Genomic DNA, 15,025 nt, shown 5'->3' on the forward strand with positions numbered 1-15,025 from the left:
AAGCTCAAAACGAATTATTTCGGTATTATTTGTACTTGATATTGATTTTTTTAGATTGAGGATACATTACAGACTAAATACAAATGTAAAACGTGAAAAATATGCTGAAAAAATTTAAAGATGTCAAAAGGCATAATTTTTTGAAAATCCTGAAAATAACACAAAATCAATGATATAAAAAAACCGAGACTTTTAGAGCACAAGTTGATTAAGAAAATATCTTCTATCTGAGCCTATCTATATGCCCACCAAGTTTGGCTAACCCTCCGCCAAACACCCTGTATATTTATTTTATGATTTGTTTTTTTAACTTAAATAATTTGATTAAACGGTAAAAATAAAAATATCTTATTTATAATAATTACTAGCAGAGACAAAACATTAGTTAGCATAGTTCTAGCTACGAATTACGAGAAATGGAATGAACGTAGGTAAAAATATATTAAAATAGTATTTTCTGTAGAATTTAAAAAAGTATTCACATAGAAACAATGGATGTTTCTTGTATATAATTTAGATAGACAGAATCTACATAGAATTAAGCAAACATAATAAAATTTAAGAGCCCATACACCTGTTACAATACAATCCAAGATAAAATAAAATAAAAAGTATCAATTTATTTCTTTAAATGAAATTAATTTAATTATATAAAACAAAATTTTAATATATTTCACTGACAATAAATTGACATTTACACCTTTACTACCTTTCACTAGTTTCTGTAAGTAATTATTAGATGCATGTTATGTAATTTATTAATAAGAAAAACAATCCAAACATTTTCTTTATTCTGTGGAGTATTAAGTGATGATTCTCGAGACCTAATTGATACACTCTATTTCTGCAATTATTAATTATAAATAAAAGTGGCCTATTTATTTTGATTTCAAGTGGGACAAAATAAACTATGCGTTCAAGATTTGGGCTTATGTTGGGCGCCAATATTTCAAACAAAAAAATCTATTTTGACAAAGAATTAAAATTTGGGAATATTTTATGTCCTAGTGGCAGCAGTTCATTGTTTTTATTTACACCTCTCAGCAAATTGGTATAAGTATCGATCCATTTTAAATAAAGTTCCTAAATAACCTAAACAAACCGATTTATTTTTTCTTGATTTTTCTTGTTGTTTTACCAAATTAAAATTTCAAGAGCATTTGGGCTAAATATAAAATGCCTTATATTTTAACTAAAAATCCGATTTAACTTATCACCAAAGAATCAAGTAACGATGACGATAACCTGCAAATCTTTGGCTGTTGCCTTTAGTTGGTGTCCATTTTCGATGTATTAACATTAACAGGCTTAAACTTTAATAACAAAGTTATATTTTTTTTAAGTTAAAAACTCTATAGAGATAATGAACAATATTTTATAGTGATCATCCATGATTCGTGAACCTGACTATAGAGTCATGACAAAAAGTAGATAGAATCTCTCTTTGTTTTTGGATTTCTACTGCATTTAATTGCTTAGTGGCATATGAGGTTGCCTATTTTCTTACGAAGTCAAACTCACTAGAAACGATAAACAAAATTCTTTAGCAATCGTCCATGATTCGTGGCTCTGAGAATGAGATTTCGGCCAAAAAAGGTATTATAGGGTTTCTACTGCATCTTATTTCTTATTTACGTTCTGAATTTCTCTAAAGAGTGATTATTTTTCTTTCACAGTTAGGCCCACTACAGTCGTTTTTCGACTGTCCATTGGATCGGTGTTCTGAGAAGAAAAACCAAACCAAAAAATCAACGCCTTTAAAACGCATGTTCCCTTATTAATGATTCTTTATTGATGTAATTGCACAAAATAGTATTTACTATACAAGGCAAAAATAAAAATAACTTAAGTACTACATAAAACGTTACTTCAACAGTATTTTATGTCTATGTCTAACCTTGAATCAAATTGACGTAGTATCAATATTAGAAGTATTGGTTTATTTTAAGCATATAAAGCTAAAGATTTAAAAAAAATGGAAAAATGCAAAAATATGTAATTTTTTCATCTATAATATGTTTCTCAGCATCGATGTATAAGTGAAAATCTCAAGTCGTTTCTTACCATTAGTTATGATCCACAATGATGACTTTAGAATCATTACTTTTAAATTTTGTTGGGCGCCACAATTTCTATTATTTTCAATATGTCATGTTTAAAAGTTTTAAATAGTGATAACCGAAAACATATATATTATAGAGGAGTAAATAACACGATTAAATTTCTTAAAATTACTACTCATAGTATTAACATAAGATACATCATACGTTCGACTTAGCCCATTGAAAAGGTTCGTAAAATATTATTTCTAATACATTATCCCGTTTATTGTAACTCACTCTTCGAAAAGGTTGTGGTTGGCGGAGTTGATATTGATCCCGTGATTTCGATTATTTGCCTCAGAAAGACCAGAAGACTCCATTTATTAAACACTTTTTCCAGCTCATCCTATTTGAGGTATCCTTAATTAAAAATTGAAAATGACCGTGCTTTTAAATTTATTCCTAATTGCCATGAAAATCAATTCATCAGAATGGAAAACCTTTGCTTAAGTTATCTATTCGTGTCACAGTCCTCCAATATGTGAAAAGGTTGGTTATTTGATTTACAAATATTAAATTGAAAATCCACACAAATTATACCAAATATCAAAGTAAGATGATTATTAATATAACAATGCATTTTCTGGGTTGGTCTTTTAAGTAAAATTTTTACAAGGGATTAAAATTAGATTCTAAAAAGTTTTGGGACTGTTTTATGTCTTAGCCGCAGCCGCATACTTTACTGAGCAACACCTTTCAACCAATTAGCATATGAAAAAACAAATGTCCCTTTTGTTCTTTTTTGTTGAAGTAATTTATTACACTGAATCGAATTCCAGTTATTCAAGCATAGAAGGCAAATTTACGACAGTTTATAAATTAAATAAAAATCCAATTAAAATAATTATCGGAGAACCAAATAACGATGACGGTGACTTAAACATTTTTAGCCCTTGCCTTAGTTTATGTTGGGCACCAAAGGTCCTACTGTTTTCGGTGTATCCCTTTTAGTAGGATTAATTATTAAGACTAAAGCTCTTCATTTTTAAAGGATTAAAATTGGTTTACTTTTTATGTATTGTCTACATATGAATTTTGAAAAACGCTGCATTTTTCCTTTCGAATCGCAAAAGCATATGGCGGATCTTTAAGATACCCAACATTATAAAAATCTCATCTTACTTCTTAAAGACCACGTCAAACTGCTTTTAATTAATGCTGGGCGCCAACACTTTGACCGTTTTCATTCATCATAAAGTTTAAATTTTAATAACTAAAAACGTAAATATTAGTCAACGAAGAATAGGTTTTAATATTGATTTATAGTGATCATCCATGAATCGTGGTTTTGAGAAAAGATTGGGTTAAAAAAGTGGGTAAAATCTTAATTTTTTGGGGTTTCAACTATATCTAATTTTACATTTACGTTCTGAATTGCCTTGAAAAGTTATCTTAAAGCGACTGTTCCCTTGCTATCCTCGGGTTACAAAGGAGGAGACTCCATTTCAAGAGTATCAAAATCAGATGTATAAACCATTTTAAATATGAAAAGTTCAAAGACCTTAAAGATAGGATACTGGGGAATAAACAAGGATTTTTCTTAATTTTTAATATGTGTTCTATAATCGAAACCAAACAATATAAGTACTTAAGACAAATCATCTCTAATTGAAAATCCCATCTCATTTGTGTTTCTTCTAATCAGCGAAAAACTACTACTTTTAGTTTTTGTTGAGCGCCAAAATTTCTATTGTTTTTAAGATTTTTAAATGGTTCATAGTTCGTGGCTCTATAAAGAAGATTCAGGCCAAAAAGTCAATAAAATGTCAATTTATCCCGCAGTTTATTTCTCGGTGCAAAATCTGTTGAAAAGTTAGTTTTCGTACGTGGTCAAATGCCATAAAGACAGCAGTGCATAAAATCTCCCTTTTTTGATTTAATTTTTCACTGATATCTGAGATCATCTTTAAAGGTTAATTTTCTTGAGAAGTCAAACCAACTTAAAACGATGAACCACATTTTTGTAGCTACTGTCCATTGGATCGTAGTTCCAAGAAAAAGAACCAGGCAAAAGAAATCAACACATGTTTTCTTGCTATCTCTAGGTTAAAAAAGGAAGAGACCCATTTATTAAACACTTTCTTTTAAGAATTCTTTAATATTGCAAATGCACAAAATTGTACTAAAACACATAAAAAATAAAAGTAACTTAATTGCTAAAGGGCTATTTTAAGAGTTTACCTTTTAACAAATTAATATGGTATCAGATGTATCGTTGTATCAATTTATAATATAAAAATAGAAGGTGAAACAATGAATAAAATAATCACAAAATAAGTATTTTTTCTTCATTTATAACAATTAAAACAATCAATGCATAAGTGAACATTCCATCTCGTTTCTTACAATCAGTTACGAACCCCAATGACGACGACTTTTTACGTTTAATTTTTGTTGGGCGCCAAAATTTCTACTGTTTCCGATATTTCGTGTTAAAGTTTTTAAATATTGATAAGGAAAAAACGTATATATTATAGGCGAGTAAATAACAGAATTGAATATTTCTTAAAACTAATACGGGTTAGTTTGCTCGTTGTTCTATTTGTATAAAGCAGCACACTTTTGACTTCTGGAGAGGTTCAACAAATTGACATATGAACGAAATCAAAAGTATCGATCTACTTTAAAACAAACCTAAGAAACAAATGTCCTTTTTGTATTAATTTATTATACTGAATCGAATTCCATAGTCATTCGAACATAGAAATTTACAATATCACATTTTACAACAGCTTATATATTAAATTAAAATTCAATTAAAATAATCATCGAAGAACTAGATAACGATAACGGTGACTTCAAAATTTTTAGCCCTTGCGTTTAGTTTATGTTGGGCGCCAAAATTTTGACCATTTTTCAGTGTTCCACCATTTTTAATAGTTTTAAATATTAAGATTAAAGCTCTTTATTTTTAAAGGATTAAAATTGATTTATTTCTTGTAAATTGCCACAAATATTTTTAAAAAAAAAGCATATGGTCTATCTTAAAGATACCCCACATCTTATCTTAATTCTTCAAAATGAGGACCACAATCTTTAGTTAATGTTGGGCGCCAACACAGTGATCGTTTTCAAAAATAGCAGGTAAAATTTAAATCTTTAGGTTTTTACTACATTTAATTTTGCAGCTATGTTCGGAATTGCCTTGAATAAATATTGTTCTTATAGAGTTCAGTGCACTTACACTATAGACATTTTAGAGTGACTCTTTCCTTACTATCCCTGGGATAGAAAGGAAAAAACCACAATTCATAAACGCTTAATTTTAAAATTTGTTTATGAATGCAATTGTAGAAAATAGTATTTACAGAAGTAAGAAATAAAAGAACCTTAATACTATATAAGACTTTGTACGTCAAGAATATTTTCTATCCATGTTCTATGAAGGTTTCAACAAATTGACATAGTATCGAAATCAAACGTATTGATCCTTGATAAATATAAAAAGCCCATCTCGTTTTTTACAATCAATGACAACTAGAGTTACGAAGATTTTAGATATATAATATTAATAACAAAAAAAAATAAATATAAAAGTCTAATAAATAACAAAATTTAATTTTTTAAGTGTTTAAAATTAGATTTTAAAACATTTTGGGTTTTTTTTTATGTCTTAGCTGCAGCAGTTGACTGTCTATCTTCACCTTTGAGCAAAGTGGCATATTACCGGAATCAGAAGTATTGATCAATTTTAAAAAAGTTCTCTAAGTAACTCTAAGTAAACAAAATTATATCCCTTTCTAGCATAGGGGCTATATATGAGACACCTTGTCCGATTTGATTAATTACCACAGAACCAAATAGCGATGACGATGACTTCGAAGTCTTTATCTTTTGCCTTTAGTTAATGTTGGGCGCCAAAGTTTCGACCGAGTTTAGTAAATCACTTTTAACAGGTGTAAATTGTTACAACAGAGTTTTTAATTTTCAAAGTATTAAAATTGGTTAATTTTTTGTTTACTTTTTGAAAGATGCTAAATTGTTTATTTCGTGATTATTAAAAGACCAGAAGGATTTAAGGAGTTTTTATCTTATATAAGTCCTCATGGCAGCAGCGAGTTGTGATTACTTACATCTAGATATAATATTAAAATCAGATTAATCAATCAATTTTAATATATAAAGCGATATATATATGCGAATATATATGAAAATATTTCAATTTGCCTCAGAAAAGCATTAGTAAGAATCCGATCGTACTTCTTAATAACTTTGATCACGACTTTAGAATTACCTTTTAGTGTATTTTGGGCGCCAACATTTCAACCTTTCTCATTCACCACAAGGTTTAAATTTAAATATTTAAAAACAGAAATATTAGTATACGAATTAAAGGATTTAATCTTGCATTCTGTTCTAAAATATGCGAAATTTAATTCACATTTACTTGATAAATCGCAACTGAAGAACAATTTACTAGAAAGCAATATATTACGACACAAGCCTTAATAAAGTAGCAAATAAACCACATAATTTAAACAGATTTAAAAGCCGCACTAATCAATACCCACTGGTGTTTTTTCTTTAAATTTAAGCCCTTAACTGCCCAATGTCATCAAACTGAAAAAGAATACTTTTACATCACCTTCGACTAGCACTAGCATTGATAGCAAAAGTAAGTAACCCCCCCGATTAATAGAGAAGGGATGAGGGGCGCAAAGGGACAGGAAGGGTCGCTCCGAAGGGCAACAACACCACCGTAGCAAGGGGGGGGCGTGGCTGTGGGGTGCGCACGCATCTCCGCCATCGCTCGCACGCCACACACGCCAACATCAACTGTTTTACCAGTCGTGGTGAGCCCTCGCCGCTAGCGTGACATGCTACCCAACTTTTCCGACGAAGGAATTCTTTTTGGTTCGCTCGAGTAGTGCTAATCCCCTTTTTCCGGAACCCCCTTTTCTCCATTTATTCATAGAAAAAGAACCTCCGGCATTTTTTTTCATTTTCCAAGTGCGTCAACAACAAACAAAACAACTGCTGCCGTCCTTCTCTGGGTCTTTATGAATGTTTACCGGTAGATAGCGTCTAGTCTATCTCTGTCTAATTGGTGCGTGTACGTTTGTGCGTCGCTTTTATATACTATTTTTTTTTGGATATTATTGATATTGTGGGAACTATGGAGAAGTACCAGGAGCAGAGAGGAAGCGGTGATGACGATGAGCATCAGGTGTTTGAAGCCGAAGAACCCGAACCTAGGTAAGATATTATTTGTTTTGGTTTTAATGATCAAGTAAGAAGATGATCATTAATTGAATATGAATGATTTCCTCGTGTTATATATATTTAACAACTTTATGTAATTTTTATTTTCTGGCTTCAAATTATTCTTGTAGACGCTTCGAAGTACCAATTAGGACTAGAGATTGTCATATCTTGTATATATCAACAATAATTGTCACTATGTTGGGCGCCAAATAATTTTAAATCGGCGTGGGTTAGATCCGTAAATATTGATTTCTACCACATGTATGTTGTAAGATTGGTTCAAAGTTGGGCGCCAAACGTTCATTTTAAGATTAAAAATTGAACAACCAATTTTTATGCTATGTAATATGAAAATATTTGCTTTAGTCATTGAAAAGACAGTTGCTCAATCTAGAATGTTTACTTTGTTAATTTACTCCGTTTTTCTCTTTTTTGGTTGCAGAATTTAATTTGTTTTCAATAAAATATTAATAACCATTTCAGGTACCATTAGCAGTTGCAAATGTCATTCACTAACCAGATCTGAGCTATATCAAATATCATTAAGATAAGATAATTTTAAATTTTAAGAGCTATGTCTTTATGGTTCTTATCTTTAATGCCTAGAAAATATCTTTTTGAGTTTACAAGCTAAAATCTACTTAAAACACCTTCCAGGAAATATTTAAAAGAAATACACAAAAATATCTCAACAAATTCCAAAAATTTGGTACCTGCTTCTAGTACCAACTCTAAAATACCGCCCTTAGAATGTATGGATGTTGTTTACCCATGGCAATATAACCAGGCTAACGATACAGTTTGAACCTAAATATACAGTGGTTGGGTCGGGGACTTAGTTCCTAGAATTGTGAGGGAGGTACACTGAAAAAAATTGCTTGGAAAGAAATTACACTACCGAGTTTGTCTATACTATATTTTGTTGCTTAGAAAAACTCTTATCCAGCCTTGGAATCAGTTTCCTTACTTCTGTGACCTACATAGAAGAATTTACTCTACAATGTAACTTTTTACTACAGCAGCAAACAGAAGTTGAAAACTTTTACTTTAATAAAAACAAATCAAGTCTTTACAAGCTTATTTTCCTAAGTTCCCTCCATTTCCCGTGAAGCGTCCTTGGAAAGGGTGGGGCGAGGGGATAGTGCGTATAAACACCGGACTCAAGAGATTGAGACCACGCGCTCCTCGTGCGGAAAATCAATACTTTCCGCCCTCTCCCTGCTAAATATGGACGCATCACACTTCGCTGTGTTCAGTTGAAAACTGATCGAATGGTTTCATTAGGCAATATTGAATATTAGGCCAAACAGTTTATTAGATAAAACTAGAGGTTAAATTATTGCCTTTAAATATAGTTTTCAAAGTTCAAGATTATATTCAAGCCACAAGGATTTCGTACCACAAATAAGTGAAAATCTCATCCCGATAATCAGTGAAGAACCACAATGACGCCGACTTTAGAATCTTTATTGTTAGTTTTTGTTGGGCGCCAAAATGTCTACAGTTTTTCAATGTCATTAAAAAGTTTTAATTTTTATAACCAAGAAATATATATACATATGAGACGAGGAAATAAAAATAACAGAATTGAATATTTTGTAAAATATTATCCAAATTTAAGGAGCATATAAGACAATTTATAGTTTAACGAAAACTCCGATTTAACTTATCACCGGATGGCGATGACTTCAAAACCTTTCCTTTGGTCGTTGCCTTTATTTTATGTTGGGCGCCAAAGTTTCAACTCTTTATAGTCTATCGCTAAAATGAGTGATAAACCCGCTAGGCTTAATGGAAATTTCCGTAGTCACTCCTGTAAATGTCAGTTGTTTTACTAGAGCTATGAGGTCAGATATTAGATTTCGTATAAATTGGTCTATAGTAATACAGAATTCCTAAGGTATCATTATTGACGTAGGTATTATCAAAACATTTTAAGATAATTCATAGCACTTTTTCATCTCTCTCTCTCTCTTATTTCTTTTGTTCAATTCACTTTTTTTCTTCTAATTCACCAGTAAATCTAAGATTTATTTCTTTTTTCTTCAACCATATCTTCTTCTCTTTAATTTTTGGAAGATTTTTTATATCAATAATCTCACCTATTTGCAGCTCTTATACTAGAATTTTTAAGCTAAAAAGATCTTGCTTTATATTACTCAGTTGATGTTGAAGACACACAGAGGTTCCTCGATGAGTGCTTCCGTAGTGTTTTCGCTGTTAAAGTATCCTTTTGATTTTTCGTTTTTCTCCAACGTGTTCTGTTTTTACCTTAGAAGCAGCAGTTACAGAGGCTAAGATTTTTTAGAAAAATATTAAAATAACCGTAGTGGCTTAGAACTCGCTAATATAACATATTAAAGAACTAATCAAAATCTGTACTGGCATCTAGCCCTAGTCTTTGTTTAAATTTATTATAACTTTAAAAGGATTAAGCACAGATTCCCTGACAAAAGACGATTATGTTGAGCTGCTAGAAGTATTAAATAGTAATAAGTCAAAAAGAATTCCATTAATTAATTCCATCCTTAGCTTCAAACACTTTAAGCATTAGGGGTTTGAAGACAAAGAACTTGAATCTAGGTAAGATGTTATTTGTTTTCAATTAAACCCAACTTCCTCAATTAAATATTGACATGTAATAGAGTTCTACTTTGGAGGTTCTTTCAGTAGCGTTTCTCTCTCCTTTATTTCTTTATAGTTTTGCTTTAACTTTAAAGAATATTTTCAGTTTAAGCCAAAAATAGTACTAGCAACTAACTCTAGTCCTTTTTTAATTTTGGAAAGGATAACGATAGATTCCTCGACAATAGATGATTATGTTGTGCTGCTCGATCCTTTAAATAGTGGTAAGTCAAGAACAATCACCAAAGACTTCCATAGACAAAATGAGGAGAAAAGAGTTTATTTACTTACAGAGTGTTACCCAGAAATAGACAAAATATTTATAAAATTTGGCCCTGATGAAGGCAAAAAGCAGAAACAATATTCCATACTTAATATCACAAAGAATCTCTGCAAAAGGTTTCGTAGGCATTTTATTCCAAGAATAGTAACAAAACCTGAGCACTTACACAGATTATTACAACAGATTACTATTATCAAAAATTTAATGCAAGCAAAACATTTCTAAGAATATATTGAAGTTTCTTAAGGATACTGTATTATGTAGATCAGGCATTTATTCGTTCTGTGTAACTAAACTTTACTTCCAGACATTGAGTCTATTAAATCTCAATCTCTTAAAAACTAATGAGCATATTCCCTGAACACACGAAACACAATATTCTATAAAGTTATTGTCTAGATCTGAACTATTTTGGTTTAACAGTAAAATCAATAATTTTGTAATTACCGGCCCTATTAGGCAACGGCTTAAAAAAAAGTGAGCCCTTACTTTAAAACCCAATATCTCAAAAGCTAATAGGAGTACTTTTAAAAAACCAAAAAAGGATATTGAAAAAGGACGCAAGGTCTAATCCAGGCAATTACAGAACCATTTTATTAACTTCCTCTCTTGCGCAGATCAATGAGCAGATATTGAGAAATTAACTGTACAGCTTCTTTAAGGAAAATGCCGTCTTGCCCTTATCAATATGGTTTCCAAGACAAAAGATCAACAACAACAACAATCCTCGCCTTGGTGGATGTATTGAAGTATCTAAGTAGTGCCTCGAAGAAGGAGCATGACACTGCGGCAAATTTTGTGATCTCTCGAAGGCATTTGACTATATTTCCCATCAGATCCTGGTGGACAAACTACGATCCTATGCTGTAAATGGAGTTGCTTGCTTAGCTTTTGAGGAAAATGGTCTCTTTGTCATTTGTTAATATAGCTTCCGAGCCAAAAGTTTAGCAACTCTCGCTGGCTTGTATTGATAAATAGAATTAGCTTCAATGTATTTCCAGAGCTTCCTGACAGACAGCAGCCAGTACAAAATAATGAAACATCAGATATTGTTGGTGTGGATCATGGAGTTCATCAGAGATTAGTACTGGAGCCTCTCTTGGTATTGATTTACAATAATTAAATATGCCTCTTTTGCATCTGACCTGTGGCTGACACTACCAAATAATAACAATAAAAATTGTAATTATGTTAGGCGCCAAGAAATTTTAAATCGCTGTGGTTCAACCTACAGAAATACCACTGACATGTATATCTACTACGTGTATGTTACACGCTTGGTTCCATGTTGGGCGCCAAACATTGATTCTAAGAGATATTTTCTGGTATATAATGTGAAAATATTTGATTTGATAATAGGACGGATGTTTACCCAATTTCTAGAAAATATAAATCGTATATTTATTCCATTTTTCTCTTTATTGGTTGCAGAATTTTATTCTTTCTCAATCAGATATTAACATGTAATAGAGTTCTATTTTTGAGGTAGCATTGGCAGTTGCAAATATGATTTAGATCTCAGCTAGATCGAAAACCGTTAGGATAAAATAACATTTAAAGCTTAAAAGCTTATAGCTTTAAAGTTCTTACCCTTAAAGCCTGGAACAGTCTACTCCAACATAGGATAAGAAAGTGGAGGAAGTAAAAATGTGATTAAAACAAAAACATCTCGCAAGAAATATTTAAAAGGAATTCACAAAAATACTTCAATAAATTTCAAACAATATTAATTACAAAAATCATCAAAGTTTTTTGACTCACTATTTTAAAGATGTATGACCACATATAGAAAAACTAACTGTACAGGTATTTTGAAGCAAATGGTCTCTTCTCCATTTGTAAATATGACTTTTATGCCAATAGATTAACAACCCTCGCCTTTGTGATCTTTTGAAGGCATTCCACTGTGCTTCCCATCAGTTCCTAGAAAAAAAACTAGGATTCTATGGTGTAAATAGAGTTTACTTAAATCTAATGCAGAGTTACCTACAGAGTAAATAATAAACAAAGAAGAAACATCCGATATTGTTTTTCAGGGGTCGGTACGGGGGCCTCTCATGTTTTTGATTTACATTATCGATGTTAAATATGCCTTTTTTGCATCTGACTTGTTTGCTGATGACTACCCTGGCTCAATACTTTGAGGAATCGATGGAGTCAGTAGAGAAGGAGGCTATTTCATGATTAATAGATTGTCCCTAAATTAAAATTAAACAGTTCGTATGACTGTATGTCATAATCAGGACGTCTTGGATTATTGCAGGATTGGTGTACCATGAGGATGCTAGGAGAAGTTTTGCTAATGTTGGGGTGCTTATGGTACCTTTGAGGTGTTTTTTTTGAGTGCGCTCTCTTTGCTTACAGGAATGTTGCTCGATATACTATAAACAATCATTACCATAACTGCACCACTAGGCGGGGTTTTAAAGTTAGAATTGATTTCTTGAGATTGCAGAGGAGTCATTTGTCGTTATAGCAATATTTTTAGAAACTTTCTGTTGCAAAATGCTTTCTATAGCAATGAAGAGTTTTTTTTGCATGTTTTTCCATTTACAATTAATAACGGTGGGAACCACTCATGTTTTACTCTTTAGTATGGGTAATTGTTTGAATTTCTGTTGCAGGCCAACCCAACCCAACCCAACAAATACTTTCAAATTTTTTGATTATTTTTTTTTCACAGTATTGAATAAAAAACATTATTTCGATCAAACATTGGACGCACTATACGAATAATGGCAATTAAACTTTCACCATTTTGATAATAATTTTTGGCAATCAGGACGCGTTATTCTACCATATAATGCTCCATGTTTACTAACTCTCATCTGTCACGTCATAATAGAGTCCCAGCTAAGCATTTTTCTCTCACTCATCTTAATTTTTCAGCTTTTTTTAGATATTCGTTTAGCCATAATAAGTTCTACTACAGGTCCAACTATATTATGAATCAAAGCAAAACTTAGACCGATTTACTTATTTCTTTAACAGATAAGAGAAAATAAAGGGTTTTTTAATGTATCTGGTTTTAATTATTTGAAATGATGTTAAATAGTTAGAAGGTAAATTAGTTATACTCCCATGGTGTTAAGCACCCCATATGAACACTAACAAGTATAGAAATGTTTATCATTACAAGTTTTAATACAAAATTATTAGGGAAGAAAAGAATAGCTACTTAAACTTTAATTTATAGCATGAATATGCCTGGAAATGACTGCCTGGAATAAATGATTTTTTTATTCCAGGCAACTGAGGATTGAATTCTATTTATATGTCCAGAAACCATGTTTTAAAATCACATTAATGCCTGGATTTCTTATTCCAAGTATTTGGGGTTTGAACTTTATTTATAGGGAAGAAATATCCAAAAGCTATGTTCTGACGACACCTGAAATTTAATGAAATTTGGTTTTTCTGAAACATTTGTCAATTCCTTGTAATTCAAAAAGAAACATTTAGGATATATGTTTATTTGCTTAATTTTATCCAAATATTATGTCTCTGAATTTTGTCGCATTATTCAAAAAAATTACCATGTATAATGTAAATCAAGAAAAAACTTTTCAAATTTTTTTTAAAGGACCTTATAAATTGAATTCAAATAGTGATAAAAATTTAGTCCTCAGTATAATTGCTTAAATGGGACCTAAAATTGCCAAAACTAAAGGTAATATCTATCCACACTTTAATATTCAAACCCAAATCAATCTCTAATGTCAGGTCTAATTTTAGTCGATTTTCTTTCCTTTCGCGTAATTTCCTCTAAGAACGCTTAATGATGAACATGTCAATGTTGCTCTGTTAATTTTATTACAGTATAAGTAAATGATGATGTATTAAATGATTTATTTATTAATATTTATGATCTTGTATTGAACACATGTAGCCACAACTTCCAGTCAAAGCAACGTTTGTTTTTTTTTACATAAACTAAGTCAGATCATACCAAGTCTGTGACTCGAACCTAGAGCCACACAACAGCTAGACAGGTGTAGCAGAACTACATTTTATGAGCTACTTCTTCAAATTTAAAATAAGAAATCATTTATTTAACAAATAACTCTCATTATGAACATCATATACTTAAAAATTTACGTGCCTATAAAATTTATTATCAAAAAGACTGCGATGACAAACCGTTCTTTGCAACTAATAGAGCAAGAACTACAGAATAACAATAATTTGAACTTTATGAAGCTACAAAATTAAAGAACTGTAACACCAATATAGTAAAAAATGAAAGGCGCATGATTGATGATGTTTAAAGTAATCGCATGCCTTTCGCTTTTTATTTTAATTTAATTGAATTTTATTAAAAAGGCAAATATTTCTCTCAGTGTATCCGTAGCTCCAAGTATACCAGTTTTCTACCTGGCCCCATAATCGACGGTCGAGGGGTCTTTTCTAACGGAAAACGCCATAATCGGTCCTTCTCGCAAACATATTCATAGCGAAAGGAAAACAGGTAAAATTCTTCTTAGTACTGTGAGTTGTTAACCCAACGAATAAAATAGGGCGGACATAGTTAAAAATAACTTATAGTAGGGTAAGAGTCTAAATAAAGAAAGTAAATCCCCTTAAAACTTAAGTAACATCAGATTCTCTTTAGTTTTATGTAAAATATTTTATGGAAGCTGGAACGAAAGAACATTTTTCAGGTTACGGTCAGAATGCATAACCTTGTTAAATTTTTATCATAGTTAATGTGTATTGGTCCTATGTGAAGTCACAGTTACTTGAATCTGCCTAAGTTATAGATTGTATACTCAACAAAAAATTACCCTGTGATTCATTATTATTAACGTTG

The 15,025-nt window shown here is 31.2% G+C and overlaps 1 protein-coding gene across 2 annotated transcripts in view; it reads left to right on the forward strand.

The window, feature by feature from the left end:
• The window catches only part of LOC126745245 (insulin-like growth factor 2 mRNA-binding protein 1), a 130,797-nt gene that overhangs the window by 12,147 nt on the left and 103,625 nt on the right, over positions 1 to 15,025 (forward strand). The window contains exon 1 of one of the 2 annotated variants that reach the window (XM_050452998.1): positions 6,903 to 7,298. The exons of the other annotated variant lie outside the window; for it this stretch is intronic. Coding sequence (XP_050308955.1) covers positions 7,219 to 7,298 — 80 coding nt within the window. The 5' untranslated portion in view covers positions 6,903 to 7,218. Of the gene's footprint in view, positions 1 to 6,902; positions 7,299 to 15,025 lie in introns of those variants that run through there. 2 annotated transcript variants of the gene reach the window in all.

This window comes from Anthonomus grandis, chromosome 15 (assembly GCF_022605725.1).
Source record: "Anthonomus grandis grandis chromosome 15, icAntGran1.3, whole genome shotgun sequence".
In the NCBI taxonomy this organism is placed as follows: domain Eukaryota; kingdom Metazoa; phylum Arthropoda; class Insecta; order Coleoptera; family Curculionidae; genus Anthonomus; species Anthonomus grandis.